The sequence below is a fragment of the Gymnoscopelus microlampas genome (assembly GCF_963454915.1).
Source record: "Gymnoscopelus microlampas genome assembly, chromosome: 3".
NCBI lineage: Eukaryota > Metazoa > Chordata > Actinopteri > Myctophiformes > Myctophidae > Gymnoscopelus > Gymnoscopelus microlampas.
This window is the reverse complement of record NC_139940.1, coordinates 5445047-5463018: the sequence shown is the minus strand read 5'-3', so window position 1 is coordinate 5463018 and position 17972 is coordinate 5445047. Positions and strand designations below refer to the sequence as shown.

Here is a 17972-nt window from a genome sequence, read left to right as displayed (position 1 = left end):
GTGGTTTGACCGACATTTTTGAGGATCCAGTGGAGTTAGGAGGTTTACTCAGAAGTGCTTTTTTAATACTTTTCATTGGTTCAATATTTGTAAAACTCACACACAGACGTAAAGGGTGTTCAATAACAACGACGATATAATACGCGCGCGCGTGTGTGTGTGTGTATTTCCATACAATCAACAGGTGGTAAGACAGAAAGTGACAGGTCTACAGTGGTTAGCGGCTGCGGGTTGGACGACATATACTCATTTCCACACTCCTCGCTACATGCCGTACCTGTTAAGCACTCTAGGGGTCGCCATCCATCGTGGAGAGATACCAGGATTCAAGGACTTCATGTTAAAAATACATCCTCTCAATGATCCTGACAACACACATGAAAACTCCATGGTGAGTCTTTTGTTTAATTTAGTATCTAAACTGCAATTTCTAAATTAAATGTGTTTATAAATATTCACGAGTTGTTTTATTTATGCTTAAAGGCATAAAACAAGCACACTTTTATGGGGTAATTCAAATGTTATCGTCTACAGTGGCTTTTGTGTGCACCCCGGACAGTTTTTAAGCTGTTTGATTCAATATTTAGATGTTTGACATTCATTTGATCAGACACACCTCATATTAACCATGTTCAGGTCAGTCCACACCAATGCAACTCCTTGCAACATGCAGCTACTTGCAACCATTATCCCCAATGGCAGTTGCAAGGAGGTGTGGACTGGCCTTAAAACTGTTTTGTAGCAAGGAGTTGTGACTAGTTGCATTGGAGCGGTCTGGCCTTAGGACTCATTGAAATGTCCCTGGTAGCCTACTGGTGGTGATTGATATTGTCCATATAATGCACGAGGGGGCTGTGTTTTTTCAATAACTTTTTACATTTTATTTTATAATTTATTTGAAAAAGAAGAAAATACGAACAAAATATTGAATCAAGCAACTTAAAAACAGTCTGGGATGCACACAAAATCCAGCGTAGATGTTAATTAAACTGCCAGGGTTTTTCAAAAATAGTACTCACAGACCGCCAGCATGTTTACAGCTTAAAAATAGGATTTTTAATATTTGTTTGTCCGTTTATTTTTTAACATTGAAGTGAATGGATTAGCAACTTTTTGGAAAATGTTATCTCCTGGTTCTTTGTGACGAACGGAAAAATGGAAAAACCCCAACAAAAAAAGAATAATCTTCGAATTTCTTTAAAAGATTTTTTTGTTTTTGCCAAAAACGTTTATAAAACTTTTTGGCACGCAATGTTTAAAATGACTGCTAGCAGAAGTGTTTGAAAGAGAATAGCCCTTTAAGTCTTCATTGTGTTTCTTTAGGTGAGGCAGTTTTGGGAGCATACATTTCAGTGTAAATTTGCACCCGTTCCGTCAGAGTGGGTGGAGGCTGGTGGAGAGGTGTGTACTGGACAAGAGGACCTAGGGACATCAGAAACTACCCTGTTGGATGTGTCTGACCTCAGGCCAGAGTATAATATATACAAGGCTGTGTATGCTCTGGCCCATGCCCTCCATGACATGTTGCAGTGTGTGCCAGGAAGAGGGCCTTTCATTGGGCACAGCTGTGCCACTTTGCAGACAATACAGCCATGGCAGGTGTGATATGAATATTCAGTTTAGTCTCTTAACGTTTCTAGTTGTATTCTAATTTAGAATAATAATAATAAATATTTAAATGTGACTGGTAAATGACATGAAAATGGACAAAGTAGGATGAAAAAATGTAAGATTTTTTTATAGAGTTAGTAAATGTTTGTCAGTCTTTGGAGCAGAAACACAGTTACTGAAGGGGGAGATTGAGGTACATGCGTGCTGGAACACAGAAGACCATGTTTTACATGGATGATTTCATGCCCCATTCATATACTTGGAAGATGACCTTTCTCAGTTATTGTAGTTTGCTAGTGCATTCAATTCAATCCCTAGTGCCCTTTTGAAGCAAAAATTGTTAATTTTTAAAAAACCTTTCATGAATCTTAAAAAAAAACTAAATAATAATAATCACGCCAAAGACCCATCAATCTATATTGAGCTCAAGTAACCCCCACCCCCTTCCCTCAGGCACAGATGGCTGGGATTGTGTTATAAATAATGCAAGGGTGTAGTTTATACAACAACAGTCCATCTCAATGTAATCTCTCAAGAACAGATTCAGAGCTGCGCTTGAATCTGTCGGGAGCCCCGTTGAGAACCTATGCACATTGGCTACAAGTGGGCGGGCCTTCAGATCAGGAAGCAGGCCGCGCTTTACCCAATCAAATGTGGTGGGCGGGATTTACATCTGTGCGTTCCCTTCCCACTGGAAACAAACCGAAACTCATTTAACAATAGCGTCCTCGGAGCCGACAAAACCATGGAAAGTTAGTAACATTTTAACTTGCTCTTTCATCATAGAAACAAGTGGGCTTATAACCAAAACGATCCATGTTCTTTGGGAGAAATGGTGTTAGTGTTCCGTGGAGAAATATTGTTAGTGGGAATAAAAACATAGGCGCACCACCGGAAGTGGAGGGCTGAGGGCAGACCAAAACCTCAGTTTCCAGTCGGCATAGGTCTACTTAAAGGGGAAATCCTGCCATTTTCAATATTTAACTATGTCATTAATATAGCATAAAGGAGTTGTGTCGAAATAAGAAAAAAGTTCCCCCCTTTCTGTATTGCCTTGAACTGGAAGATTGATTTTGGGTTTAACATGGCAAATTACAACACGATGAGTCATCATGTTGTAATTTGCAATGTTAAACCCAAAATCAATCCTCCAGTTCAAGGCAACACAGAAAGGGGGGAACTTTTTTCTTATTTCCACACAACTCCTTTATGCTATATTAATGACATAGTTAAATATTGAAAATGGGTGGAATTCCCCTTTAATCACTCCTCCCAGAGTCAAATCAAAGACAAAAAAACAGCAGAGGGCGTTGTTTTTCCTTTATTTTGACGATGGGTTCCCAGATATTATTGTATAGTGTCGTTTTTTGTTTCAAGTATCTTCATCTTCATAATTTTACTCACCATTTCTAGCTTGTGTATTACTTGGAAAAGGTCAACTTCACCACATCATTTGGTGATGACGTATCATTTGATGAGAATGGGGATGTTTTACCAATCTGGGATATCATGAACTGGGTGTGGCTCCCTGATGGAAGCACAAAGGTTCACAATGTGGGTGTGGTCAAGAAATCTACCTCCGCAGGTGAAGAACTCATCCTTGATGAAGACAGAATCTTCTGGAACTTTGAATACTCAAAGGTCATTTTGGCTTTATAAAATAGCTAATGTTGAACTAACATGATGTGAATGTTATTTAGTTTAGACTGAAATCGATCATTGTTACTTTCCTCTGTAGCCTCCTCGGTCAGTGTGCAGTGAGAGCTGTTCCCCTGGAACCCGTGTGGCCAGAAGGAAAGGAGAACCTGTCTGCTGCTTTGACTGCATTGCTTGCTCTGAGGGAGAGATCAGCAATGAGACTGGTGGGTTTACATTATGTAGCAATGTACTGTACCAGTATGTTTCTTTAAATCTTGTCCTCTTTGTTAGACTCTACAGTGTGCACCAGTTGTCCAGAGGACTTCTGGTCCAGTCCCCAGCGTGACCACTGTATCCCTAAGAGTGTGGAGTTCCTCTCCTACGATGAGGCCCTTGGTATCTCCTTGACGACTATCTCACTGCTAGGCACCCTTATCTGTGCCATTGTCTTGGGGGTCTTCATCTATTATCGAAACACACCCATGGTACGAGCCAACAACTCAGAACTCAGCTACCAACTTTTGATGTCACTCAAACTGTGTTTCTTGTGCTCACTTCTGTTCATTGGCCGTCCCAGGCTCTGGACTTGCCAAATGAGGCATGCAGCATTTGGAATCAGCTTTGTGCTGTGTGTCTCATGTATCCTGGTAAAGACTATGGTGGTGTTGGCTGTGTTCAAGGCCTCCAAGCCTGGGGGTGCAGACATTATGAAGTGGTTCGGTGCCATGCAGCAGAGAGGAACAGTTCTGATTCTTACTTTAATCCAGGCATCTATCTGCACAGCCTGGCTTGTGTCTGCCTCACCTGCTCCTTATAAAAACACACAATACCACAGTGATAAGATAGTCTATGAGTGTGATGTGGGATCAATAGTTGGTTTTGGAGTGTTGTTAGGTTATATTGGTTTACTGGCCCTCCTCAGCTTCCTCCTAGCATTCATGGCAAGAAATCTTCCAGACAACTTCAATGAAGCCAAGTTAATCACTTTCAGCATGTTGATCTTCTGTGCCGTGTGGATAGCCTTCATCCCAGCATATATCAGTTCTCCAGGCAAATATGCAGATGTAGTGGAGGTATTTGCTATTTTAGCATCTAGTTCTGGTGTGTTGGTGGCATTGTTTGGACCAAAGTGTTATATCATCCTTTTGAAACCAGAGAGAAACACTAAGAAGTCTATCATGAGTCGAGGCACCACCAATACATAGAGATATTCAATGACAAATCTGTGTGTATTTTATCACAATAAGTTTATACACATATATTTGATTGTTTATAAATAGTAGAATCTTATGTCTACTAGAATACATTTAAAATGTATAATCCAGTCAGAAAAGTTGGTGGAAAGTACTCCCTTAAGTTTGGTGATTTCAGACCTATACATAGATCTAAAAGTAAAGTACTACAGGTATGTAAGAAGAAAATCATACGGTGCCATGGCATTGGTCCGATGGCTCTTTATTTCGAAGCACAGTTGATCTGACAGTGTGCTTAAGGGGCGTTCGCCTATTAGTTTGTATTGGCCAGTGTGCTCAGTGCTGTATTACCGAAGCACGCTAAATCAACCCTAGCTCCTAACCTCACACTAACCCATAACATTTGTTTGACTATTGGGGCTTTGGAATAATGGGCAATTATATATAGGATTAAAATTGGCAAACGTACCCTTTCATAACACCACCAACCATTATATGCACGTGCTAGCCATCAATGGTTTTGTTTTGTCAAAGAAAAATCCTGTTTGAAACTCCTAGCCGAACTCAGCTGCTCTAATATAAATATGACAAATAGAACCTACCATTCATTGAATGTCATGCAAGTCTAACCTGCACAACATTCAGATCTAAATGTATATTTTGACATTTTTATTTTGTATCGTTGTCTGCACTCTTGTATTGTCCAGTTGTTTGAGTGTTGAATGTGTAATGGACCACAATGGAAACAAGCCGTTGGCATATTTGTGTCTCATCCATTTGGTGTCTTTTTAACTTGTGTTTTCTGCTGTACTTTAAAAAAAATGTCTCAATAAAATATTCAATCAATCACTCAGATGGCCTGTGTATGTAATCAGTCGCTGATGCGGTCCGGACATTGAGTATGTGACCATTGCCACCTGTAACCTTTGATGTGACCTAGCCCTGGGAACTGTATTAATCCGGCCCTGCATGTGCCACAATAGGGTTATTATAAGTATAATTTCAACCTCAACCCGAATGGAACAAGAGAGCTATCGTAAATCAATCAATGCTGCTTCTCCTGAAACCCCTCCCCCTCAGATAGGCACAATTTCATTATTAATCATTAATAAACACTTGATATTTGCAACAACAGTCGTTCTGGATAAGAACAACTGCTATACCTAAAATGTATGAATTGTAAATTGCAACATCAAATCCTACATCATATATAAGTAAACTCTTTATATTAAAGGAGCATAGTACTAATGCCATGAAGCCTATTTGACAGAGTTGACTAACTCAGGTTGCAACGCTTCTCGTACTTCCTTATAACTCAGCTCTTAACAACAACAAATCAGGATACTGAATATTTGTGCATTTATTGAAATAACCTTTCATTTCATTAACTCATTCACTGCCATTGACGTGTTTGACGTGTTTTTTTCCCAAAGGCCCAGACTGCCATTGACGTCTTTGACGTGTTTTGGTGTTTTCAGTGGTCTTCCACTAGATGGCGCTGTTCGCCAATCCGCGATCACCATCTGAGTCCGTCAGAGGCACAGAAGCAGCAAAACCATTTGATCACAAAAAAAACAGCACGTCCGAAACCACCCCTCATTCAACTGCCCACAACTATGGAATGGACCATCGCGGCAGCACAATTTTTTTTCTCCAAATCTACGAGACCCTCCTACGTCTTTTAAAGCGATCGGCGGGTCGATCGTTGTGAAGGATAATATTCTATGATTTTTCACAGGTTAGTGAAAAGAAATCGCTTGCAAGGGCTAACCTGACTCCGCTAGATGGGGGCCGTATTGACTTCACAATACAGCCTTCATCTGGACCCACACCTTTGCGTGTTCGAACCAATCAGCTGCTGCTAGGGGCGGGATCATCCAATCACCTGCCAAGTATCTTGAAAAAAAAGGGAACGCCCCTTCATCGATTGTGCTACCGAGGTCCCAGATGGAAGTAGTCTGTGAAACAAATGTGACGCAAGCTTCTTCCATCTGGCAGAGTCAGGTTAGGCAAGGGCAGCATAGACGATGTTTTAACTCTGGCCGTCAATATTTACATCCTTTTGAATTCTGATAATTATGTGAAGCTGTGATCATAAAGTTTTCACATTTTTGTAGTGGAGTAAAAGTATAACATTTGCCTCTGAGATGCAGTGGAGTAAAAGTAAAAGTATTGAAAATTGGAAATACTCCAGTAAAGTAAAAGTACCTCAAAATTGTACTTAAGTGCAGTACTTGAGTAAATGTACTTAGTTACTTTACACCACTGCTTATCCATGTTGTACCCGTGATGCAGAGAATGACAATGTCATCGATCAGGGGGACTTATGGAGGCACCATGTATTCATGTTGAAGTTCAGGTCTGGTGACGCAAACCACTTTTAGGTCCCCATGGGACCAAGTACCATACCTGGGGCGATAGAGCTTTTGCTTTTGCTGCCCCAACCCTGTAGAATGCACTCCCCAATACTCTCATGAAACCCCCACCCTCAAAACCCACCTCTTGAGGCGGTGGCGCAGTCGTTAGCGCTGTCGCCTCACAGCTAAAAGGTCCTGGGTTCGATTCCCGCTGGGGACGCTGTGGGTGTGTCTTCTCCTCCGCGTCATCAGCGCCCATACCCTAGGTGGGGTTGGCGAAAGGGCCTACTCTGTGTGGAGTTTGCATGTTCTCCCCGTGTCTCTCAGTGTAGTTAATACCCTCACAAAAACATGTAGTAATCCTGGTTGCTATACCCCCTCCCACATGACAGCCGGGGCGCCTGATGGAGGAGAAGGGAACTGGTTGGAATAACGTGTTCCTTCCATGTGCTACGTCCTACCAGGGAAACACCCCCCTGTCAGGTGACAAGAAGGTCAGTTGGCTCTCATGCATTGAAGGAGGCATGAGCTCGGCCCTGGCCTCTCTAGGCTGGTGAGGGGAGTGTAGCGCCCAGGATCACTTAGACAATTGGCACCGGGTGAAAAATAAGGGTTACAAAATCGGGGAGGCATGCGTTAATCGGACAGACCTTTTCTCCGACTATGTGGCATCCGCGTGCGGTTAGGGTTAGGGTGCGGGCTTGGTTCGGGTTTAGTATTGAAACGTCGGAGCGCTGCGCTGTCGGACTAACGTACTGCACCCACAAAATCGTGGGATAAAAAAATAAATAATAATTTTAAAAAAAACACCTCTTCAATATGGCTTTCCCCTGCTAACTCCACACCCCCCTTTCTCATCACTCCACTGTTTGTATTGATTGTATTCCTTAGTCTAAGCCTTTTCTTAATGTTTCTATCCCTAATAAAGCTGTTTTTCTTTGTTGTTTTCTCTTCCCTCCCATGCAAAGCTTCTTTGTGTACTTAGAAAAGTGCTATATAAATTAGTGTTTGGTTACTTAAACAATAAATTCATATGACACCTACCATGGCTGTATTATCTGCCAACTGACACAGCTGTGCCCAATGAAAGGTCATGGACCAGTTCATATGCGTACACAGCCTTGTACACAGGGGTGGATTAATTGGTGAGGAGGCCTCTGGCCATAGCTTTCATGTAGACCTCTCTGCTACTTCTATTGGGAGCACCTCAACTTTCCTGGATAGACGGGCCTTATCCTGAATTAGTCGAGAGAGACAGACTGTTGGCTCAGATTATTTTCAAATGCTTCTGCCATTTGCTACGAATGCAATGTCTGGCCTCCCCCCACTTCTGTTTCGTCTGTATACTGGCATAACTAATTCTCACTGTAAAACTAATTAGTTGAAGCCTATCAAGCTTGCTGCTTATCATAAATGGACGTTCAAGAATACTTTTTAAAGATATCTGTTTGCAGTTTTCAGGAGGTGTAGTTACAGACTCTGTAGCATTCATAGATTATAGAAGAGTTGTTTGGTCTTGAGAGACTAATACTAAATGGATGCATTGTGAGCCTGCTATTATCACTATTTTTTTAAATGTCTTGGGGCGGGGGGGAATACTTTTTTGGAATATATGTGGGGGAAAAAATGGTAGCAACAGTCAAAAAAAAAGAAAAAGAAAAACAGGTTATCCATTTGGTTCCATTCGTGTACAAATTTTTACATTGGGGGTCCCAAAAATGGTCATCAAATGAGGGGTCTGTGGCCAAATGCATATCAAACTGGGGGTCATGGGGTTAGGGGGATTTTGAAATTCAAAAGGTTGAAAAGCCCTGCCCCTACTTGTGCCTCTGCCCAGATGGGCGGTGAGACTACGTACGAGACATTACGTCATGGCATAAGGTGGCAGAATGGATGGCATAGCACTGTGTATAAAATGTAACAACTGCACAAAGGATTTGGGAGAGGGGGTTAGACGGGGAGGACAGTCATGAGGGCTTGTCTAGACACACACCTGCTTTCATATCTGTACTTGTATTTGATGTTGTTCTCTTCTTTCTCTCCTTTGTCTTCCTCACCTTCCTCTTCATGTCAGATACAGGCACAGTTTAAGCTGAACAGAATGTACAAGGCTGGGGACGTCATTCTGGGTGGTTCGTTTTTTACTTCTCCTCTCTCCCCCCCTGTCTTCCCTGAGCTGTCTTTCACCTCCAAGCCAAGCCAAGAGTTCACTTGCTCTAGGTGAGTATCACAAATACAATAGCCCAGTCACAGTGATTCACAAATTGCGTTTGGCCGTGGAATCCCATCTGAAATGATTTTGTGCCAGGGACCACCATGAGAGAACATTTTTGTCATTTTGTTTCAAAATTATATCATTTTAATATCATTATTTTTGTGTCCGATTTACAAGTTGTAGATCGGCTATTTTTGAATAGCTGATCAAGAATAGGATTAAAGTTTGTTAAACTGATGTTGACGCTCTATTAGCAAATTTAGAGAATAGGTAACTTGCATTGATAGATAATAAGGATTAGTTAATGTTGTATATTTCTACAAAAAAATATATGCAAGGTTACAGTGTGATTTTGTGTGTATAGGGTTTACATTCGAGGGTTCAGGAAGGCCCAGGCCCAGGCTTATGCCATAACTGAAATCAACAGAAACCCCAGCTTACTGCCCAATGTGACTCTGGGATATATTCTTTATGATACCTGTTTGACGACTGAAGTTGAAATACGCGGAGCCATGTTATTGGTCAGTGGGAGAGAGGAGCACTTTCAATTGGATGAGAGCTGTGTTGGGTCTCCTCCAGTGCTGGGAATTGTGGGTCCTGGTTCCTCATCAAGTGCTATTGCTCTTTCTAGAATATTAGGTTTATACAGAGTACCCATGGTAAGTTTCCTACTTGAATGCCCTTTTACCATGACCTATTTTATATGCTTCATTTTGATTATTTTGTTATTCACAAATGTAAAATGTGATAAATAATGTAGAGGTTTTTTTTACAGCTTGAAAGACACAGAAACTAGACTAAAATGTTAGAGAGGGACTAGTGGAGAAGAGATCCAGTAGAACAGAAAGACAAGTCATTTTATGTTTGGTTGCGCTGGGTGTTGAGCTCTGAAAATAGCCGATCTACAAGCTCACAGCTCCGACGCGTTGTGAGCTTGTACAGTAGATCTGCTATTTTCAGCATGCAACCAAGTGTAAAATCAGCCACTACGACGCCATCAAGGCACCGCCAAAATACATTTTAGTTGACTAAATCAACTGTAGATTTAGTCGACTATAATCTTATGATATTTAGTCGACTAAAACTAGACAAAAACTAAAACATTTCAGATGACTGAAATATGACCAAAACTAAATGGAATTTTATTCCATTTAAAATTTGCTGTCAAAATCAACACTGGCTTAAGGATGCTTAGGATTCTATTGTGATTATGGGGTAGATTGTGTTAAAAGAGCACAATGCCTGCCCTCCTTGTTTGAAGATAAAAGACAATGCAGCATCATTATTCTTCTTTTTTCTTTTTTTCTTCCTCCCCCTTCAGCTCAATGCGCTGCTTGCAGAGGAAATTATCAAACATACTAATTGTATATCCCAGAACAGAATGTTTTGTGCCTTTTTCCCCCCCAGATAAGTCACTATGCTGCTTCCTCCACTCTGAGTGACCCGAATCAGTTCCCGTCCTTCTTTAGAACAATCCCAAATAATGACTTTCAGGTAAACAGTCGTAGGCCTACATGTTCCACACTCATTATGAATGGCTCACTGTTTTATGTTTTACATTTTGTCAAACATTTGAAAAAAATAGCAGCTCTATTTTTGAATATCTGAAGTATAAAACAGGGCTTAAGTGGTTAATGAGTGGTTTGTAATAATAATATGAATATGCACAGTAACTTGTATAAATGATGGAGAAAAAAAGTAACAGTACCTCAAAATGTACCCAAATGTACTTGATTACAGTACTTGAGCAAAAGTTACTTTCTTTTCACCACTATTTGTGGAAGAAAACGAAAAACATTATCTGAATCAGAAGCACTTTTATTGTCTCATCACAGGTTTACATGTAAAAAAGTGGCCGATTTCTTTCTTTTTTGGGGGGGCACGCTCCATTTTGTTGTGAGAATAGGGAATATAGAGATAGAGTAAGATTATTTTCTGATCAGATTGTGATTCTTTAGGTGAGAGCTATGCTGCAGCTTATGATGCGGTTTGGATGGACCTGGGTAGGTTTGCTGTTTAGTGACGATGATTATGGCCGCAATGCTGGCCGATCCTTCCTGTCCGACCTGGGCCGGTCTGGTTTGGGTTGTGTGTCTTATTCAGAGGCCCTGCCCTGGGACAATGACCTGGACAAACTGGACAGGATCGTCACTGTGATGAAGCAATCCACAGCTCGTGTGGTCATTGCATTTGCATATTTAACCTATATGATTAACATCATGGATGAGGTTTGTTTTATTAGGGATTTGAAATGTATGTGACCTAAGTATAGTGTGAATAAGTATTATATATGAAATAGTCTGAAATAAGTTACATTGAAGGAAATGCATCGCTTCATATATCATACATACATAGCTCTGCTGTCAGTAAGAAAGAAGGAACTTTTCAGGAGATGAAAAAGAAAAACATGTTTTTAGAACAATACTGCCTCATCAAAGTTGGTATGGTGACTTTATACATTGTCAGATACTTGAATGTGAATGGGTTTTTGACCATTAATGTGGAGATGGATGTTTTTTCCGTCTGATTTCATCATTCTACAATCAACGATGGAAAAAGTTAGGAGGTTTAGTCAGACGCGCTTTTGTAAATTAATACTTTTACTTTGGTGTGTGTGTGTGTGTGTGTGTGTGTGTGCGTGTGCGTGTGCGTGTGCGTGTGCGCGTGCGTGTGTGTGCGTGTGCGTGTGAATGAGTGAATGAGTGAATGTAACATACATTCAAAGCACTTTGTATAAGGGAAATCTCCACACAATCAACAGGTGGTAAGACAGAAAGTGACAGGTCTGCAGTGGTTAGCGGCTGCGGGTTGGACAACATTGACTCATTTGCACACTCCTCGCTACATGCCGTACCTGGCAGGCACTCTAGGGGTTGCCATCCATCGTGGAGAGATACCAGGATTCAAGGATTTCATGTTAAAAATACATCCTCTCAATGATCCTGACAACACACATGAAAACACCATAGTGAGTCTTTTGTTTAATTTAGTATTTAAGCAATTTTTAAATGAAATCTGTTCATAAATATTCACAAGTTATTTCATTTATGCTTAAAGGCATATTTCACCAACATTTCTGGGGTAATTTTAACTACTACTGTGTCTACTGTGGCTTTTGTGTGCACCCCGGACCAGTTTTTAAGCTGTTTGATTCAATATTAAGATATTTGCCATTCATTTGATCCAACAAAACACATCTTAACCATGTTAGACTCATTGAAAACACATGTTCCTGGTAGTCTACTGGTGACTGACACTGCATCAGTGTTTTTTCAATAAAAATAAAATAATAATAATTTAATTTATTTGGAAAAGAAAAACATACACACAATATTTAATCAAGCAACTGTCTGGGGTGCACGCAAAAGCCTGAGTAGATCTATGTTAAAATGAATGGCCCTTTAAGTCTTCATTGTGTTTCTTAGATGAGGCAGTTTTGGGAGCACACATTTCAGTGTAAATTTGCACCCCTTCCATCAGAGTGGGTGGAGGCTGGTGGAGAGGTGTGTACTGGACAAGAGGACCTAGGAACATCAGAAACAACCCTGTTGGATGTGTCTGAACTCAGGCCAGAGTATAATATATACAAGGCTGTGTATGCTCTGGCCCATGCCCTCCATGACATGCTGCAGTGTGTGCCAGGAAGAGGGCCTTTCATTGGGCACAGCTGTGCCACTTTGCAGACAATACAGCCATGGCAGGTGTGATATGAATATTCAGTTTAGTCTCTTAACGTTTCTAGTTGTATTCTCATTTAAAATAATAATAATAAATATTTAAATGTGACTGGTAAATGACATGAAAATGATCAAGGTAGGATGAAAAAAATAAGCTTTTTTAATAGTGTTAGTAGATTTTTATCACTGTTTGGAGCAGAAACACAGTTACAAAGAAGCCCTTGGGGGGGGACACTTAATATTGAGGTACATGCATGCTGGAACACAGAATAACATGTTTTTCATGCTGACAAAACGTAATACCCCCCTCTTTTTTCTAATGACCAGATGAGTCAATGCCCCATAGACTTGTAGTTTTCCAGTGCATTCAATTCTGAAGTCCCTTTTTGAAGCAAAACAAGATTCAAGATTGACCTTTCGTGAATCTTAAGAAAACAAGATCTGACATAAAATGTCATTACAGGTTTCCGCATTATGATTATTATTGTTTTCGCAATGTCTTCATACATGTATTTACTTACTATCAGCTGAAGCTCTATAATTAATCATTAAGAAAATGTGTCTGTATGTGTGTTAGATGTTTGTGTTTGGGCCGCGAGTGGGCGGGGGGAGAGTGAGAACGGGACCTGTACAAGAAAAAATCACACCCAGTGTGAAGTGGGCGGTGTGTGGTCATCACAACATGACTCACTTTAAAAAAAGGATTAATTACTTTTTTAAAAGTCCATACTGCTATTCATAGGGCTGCACATGTGTCATGTGTTTCGCTAGCCAATCACAGTCCTGAATTTGCAAAGTCAGCCAATCACATTACAGTTAGTGGTGATGACACTAGCTGTAATGTGATTGGCTGACTTTGCAAAAGTATCGATTTGCATTAACAATGGAAGGGTTAGGGGTATACAATGCGTTGTAGACTATTGGCCAATCACGGTGCAGGATTGGTCAGTGTCCAAAACTCACTTGTAGGGGGCGGTTACACCGCCCCAAAAACTAGAAAATGTGCTTCTGCTGTCGGCGTTGCGCCTTTGCTTCTTCATCAGGTTTCAGACGATGATTTGCTGCTTCTTCAGTTCGCGTAATGGGAGTTAGTTGCATTGTGTGATCTCAGTTTGTATTGGAAAGTACTGTTCCTGATTGATCCTGTCTAAGTTATTTATATTACATATTGTGATGTCACGTGAAACTTGACCAATGTTGGGTGTTCTCAGACGGACACATACAGAGACGGACGGAGAGGAAAAGATACTCTCCATTAATCCTGTCAATATTACATATTGTCACGTGTCACTTGACCAATGTTAGCTTGGCTGATGGATAGGTGTGTCACTTCAAAAAATGTAATTGATTTTTTGAAGTGACTCACCTATTTATAGATCTCTATTTCATCATGCATCTCGCTAGCCAATCAAAGCACACCCTTTCAACATATTGTCACGTGTCACGTGAAGCTTGACCAATGTTAGCTTGGTGGACACACGGAAGGATGAGAACGAAAACATAGTCTCCTGGTGGAGACAATCAAAACAAGTGTGAAGTGAGCGGTGTGGTCATCACAGTGATGGAAGCTCACTTTAAAAAAAAGTTTTTTTTTTAAGTGCATAGTCCTATTTAGAGGTTATTCATTTCATCATGTGTCTCTAGCCAATCACAGTGCTGAATAGAGTCAGCCAATCACAGTACAGCTAGGGGTGTACTAATGTAGAGGGGTGTGCTATTATGAGCCAATCACAGTACAGCGAAGGGTGTACTGATGAGGTGTCCCAACCCCACTTATAGGAGCGGCTACACCGCTCAAAAAGAGGGACGCACAGTGGACACACACACAGCAGAGCACAGCAGTGTCAGATTTCACTTACCGGGGGTTGTGTAGATCCCATATTCTGAGAGCCATTGGCGAGCCCTAATTGGCTGGCCTTGAACGAAAGGAGAAAGTGAGGACTAGAGAGAAAGTGAGGACTAGTTGCAGCCCCTGTTCATTGACTGTAAAAAGAAAATAAATCATGCCAAGAAGACGCGACATACTAAAGCCTATACAACTTGTGCTATAACCACGCCCCCCTTCTGTGGCCAGCACGGAAGTTCCTCTGCCTAAAACAACTGCGGGCAGTTATTTTTGCCCGTATAGTTTTTGACCGTGACAGAGACACGGCGTCTCAAGCGAACTTGAGCCACGTGAGGCACCACCGAGTGAGCTAAAGCAAGCGAGTTGCCGTGCCGAACGTTGCAAAGTTTGCTTGGGCCGACTCAGCGCCGTTCAAGTTATGTACTGATAGGGACAGAATAGTAAATCATGTTTTGGTGAGAGCGTTTGCCCCAACTGCCCAATGTGACTGGTAAATTAAAGTGGCTACTGGCCAATCACAGCGTGTCCTTGCACAAGTGGTATAGGTTTTGGGATGACGCTGCTAAAACCCATCCTTGAGCTCAATCTAAATTGAGCTCAAGTACCCCCCACCCCCCTCAGGAACAGATGGCTGGGATTGTGTTATAAATAATGCAAGGGTGTAGTTTATACAACAACATTGCATGAACTTTCTTTTTCTCAAGTATCTTCATCTTCATAATTGTACTCACCATTTCTAGCTTGTGTATTACCTGGAAAAGGTCAACTTCACCACATCATTTGGTGAAGATGTATCATTTGATGAGAATGGGGATGTTTTACCAATCTGGGATATCATGAACTGGGTGTGGCTCCCTGATGGAAGCACTAAGGTACACAATGTGGGTGTGGTCAAGAAGTCAGCCTCTGCAGGTGAAGAACTCATCCTTGATGAAGACAGAATCTTCTGGAACTTTGAATACTCAAAGGTCATTTTGGCTTTCTAAAATAGCTAATGTCGAGCTAATATCATGATGTGAATGTTATTTAGTTTAGACTGAAATCGATCATTGTTACTTTCTTCTGTAGCCTCCTCGGTCAGTGTGCAGTGAGAGCTGTTCCCCTGGAACCCGTGTGGCCAGAAGGAAAGGAGAACCTGTCTGCTGCTTTGACTGCATTGCTTGCTCTGAGGGAGAGATCAGCAATGAGACTGGTGGGTTTACATTATGTAGCAATTTACTGTACCAGTATGTTCCTTTAAATCTTGTCCTCTTTGTTAGACTCTACAGAGTGCACCAGTTGTCCAGAGGACTTCTGGTCCAGTCCCCAGCGTGACCACTGTATCCCTAAGAGCGTGGAGTTCCTCTCCTACAATGAGGCCCTGGGTATTACCTTGACGACTATCTCACTGCTAGGCACCCTTATCTGTGCCACTGTCCTGGGAGTCTTCATCTATTATCGAAACACACCCATGGTACGAGCCAACAACTCAGAACTCAGCTACCAACTTTTGATGTCACTCAAACTGTGTTTCTTGTGCTCACTTCTGTTCATTGGCCGTCCCAGGCTCTGGACTTGCCAAATGAGGCATGCAGCATTTGGAATCAGCTTTGTGCTGTGTGTCTCATGTATCCTGGTAAAGACTATGGTGGTGTTGGCTGTGTTCAAGGCCTCCAAGCCTGGGGGTGCAGACATTATGAAGTGGTTCGGTGCCATGCAGCAGAGAGGAACAGTTCTGATTCTTACTTTAATCCAGGCATCTATCTGCACAGCCTGGCTTGTGTCTGCCTCACCTGCTCCTTATAAAAACACACAATACCACAGTGATAAGATAGTCTATGAGTGTGCTGTGGGATCAATAGTTGGTTTTGGAGTGTTGTTAGGTTATATTGGTTTACTGGCACTCCTCAGCTTCCTCCTAGCATTCATGGCAAGGAATCTTCCAGACAACTTCAATGAAGCCAAGTTAATCACTTTCAGCATGTTGATCTTCTGTGCCGTGTGGATAGCCTTCATCCCAGCATATATCAGTTCTCCAGGCAAATATGCAGATGTAGTGGAGGTATTTGCTATTTTAGCATCTAGTTCTGGTGTGTTGGTGGCATTGTTTGGACCAAAGTGTTATATCATCCTTTTGAAACCAGAGAGAAACACTAAGAAGTCTATCATGGGTCGAGGCACCACCAATACATAGAGATATTCAATGACAAATCTGTGTGTATTTTATCACAATAAGTTTATAAACATATATTTGATTGTTTATAAATAGTAGAATATTATGTCTACTAGTTTAAATTTAAAATGTATAATCCAGTCAGAAAAGTTGGTGGAAAGTACTCCCTTAAGTTTGGTGATTTCAGACCTATACATAGATCTAAAAGTAAAGTACTACAGGTATGTAAGAGGAAAATCATACGGTGCCATGGCATTGGTCCGATGGCTCTTTATTTCGAAGCACAGTTGATCTGACAGTGTGCTTAAGGGGCGTTCGCCTATTAGTTTGTATTGGCCAGTGTGCTCAGTGCTGTATTACCGAAGCACGCTAAATCAACCCTAGCTCCTAACCTCACACTAACCCATAACATTTGTTTGACTATTGGGGCTTTGGAATAATGGGCAATTATATATAGGATTAAAATTGGCAAACGTACCCTTTCATAACACCACCAACCATTATATGCACGTGCTAGCCATCAATGGTTTTGTTTTGTTAAAGAAAAATCCTGTTTGAAACTCCGAGCCGAACTCAGCTGCTCTAATATAAATATGACAAATAGAACCTACCATTCATTGAATGTCATGCAAGTCTAACCTGCACAATATTCAGATCTAAATGTATATTTTGACATTTTTATTTTGTATCGTTGTCTGCACTCTTGTATTGTCCAGTTGTTTGAGTGTTGAATGTGTAATGGACCACAATGGAAACAAGCCGTTGGCATATTTGTGTCTCATCCATTTGGTGTCTTTTTAACTTGTGTTTTCTGCTGTACTTTAAAAAAAATGTCTCAATAAAATATTCAATCAATCACTCAGATGTCTTGTGTATGTAATCAGTCGCTGATGCGGTCCGGACATTGAGTATGTGACCATTGCCACCTGTAACCTTTGATGTGACCTAGCCCTGGGAACTGTATTAATCCGGCCCTGCATGTGCCACAATAGGGTTATCATAAGTATAATTTCAACCTCAACCCGAATGGAACAAGAGAGCTATCGTAAATCAATCAATGCTGCTTCTCCTGAAACCCCTCCCCCTCAGATAGGCACAATTTCATTATTAATCATTAATAAACACTTGATATTTGCAACAACAGTCATTCTGGATAAGAACAACTGCTATACCTAAAATGTATGAATTGTAAATTGCAACATCAAATCCTACATCATATATAAGTAAACTCTTTATATTAAAGGAGCATAGTACTAATGCCATGAAGCCTATTTGACAGAGTT

At 41.1% G+C, this 17972-nt stretch overlaps 2 protein-coding genes across 2 annotated transcripts; both read left to right on the top strand.

Annotated features, from left to right (window-relative positions):
- Nucleotides 1–268: 268 nt before the first annotated feature.
- LOC311038494 (extracellular calcium-sensing receptor-like) lies at nt 269–4454 on the top strand (the record flags this gene model as incomplete). Its single annotated transcript, XM_084048050.1, has 5 exons — nt 269–391; nt 1324–1599; nt 3025–3252; nt 3350–3473; nt 3541–4454. The coding sequence occupies 5 exons, from the start codon at nt 269–271 to the stop codon at nt 4452–4454; spliced, it is 1665 nt and encodes a 554-aa protein (XP_083904176.1).
- A 3438-nt stretch (nt 4455–7892) lies between these two features.
- On the top strand, nt 7893–16710 carry LOC311039416 (extracellular calcium-sensing receptor-like; the record flags this gene model as incomplete). Its single annotated transcript, XM_084049295.1, has 9 exons — nt 7893–7910; nt 8874–9019; nt 9379–9463; nt 10422–10508; nt 10973–11189; nt 12495–12715; nt 15278–15505; nt 15606–15729; nt 15797–16710. 9 exons carry the CDS (start codon nt 7893–7895, stop codon nt 16708–16710), a joined length of 2040 nt encoding a protein of 679 aa, XP_083905421.1.
- Between the last annotated feature and the right edge of the window lie 1262 nt (nt 16711–17972).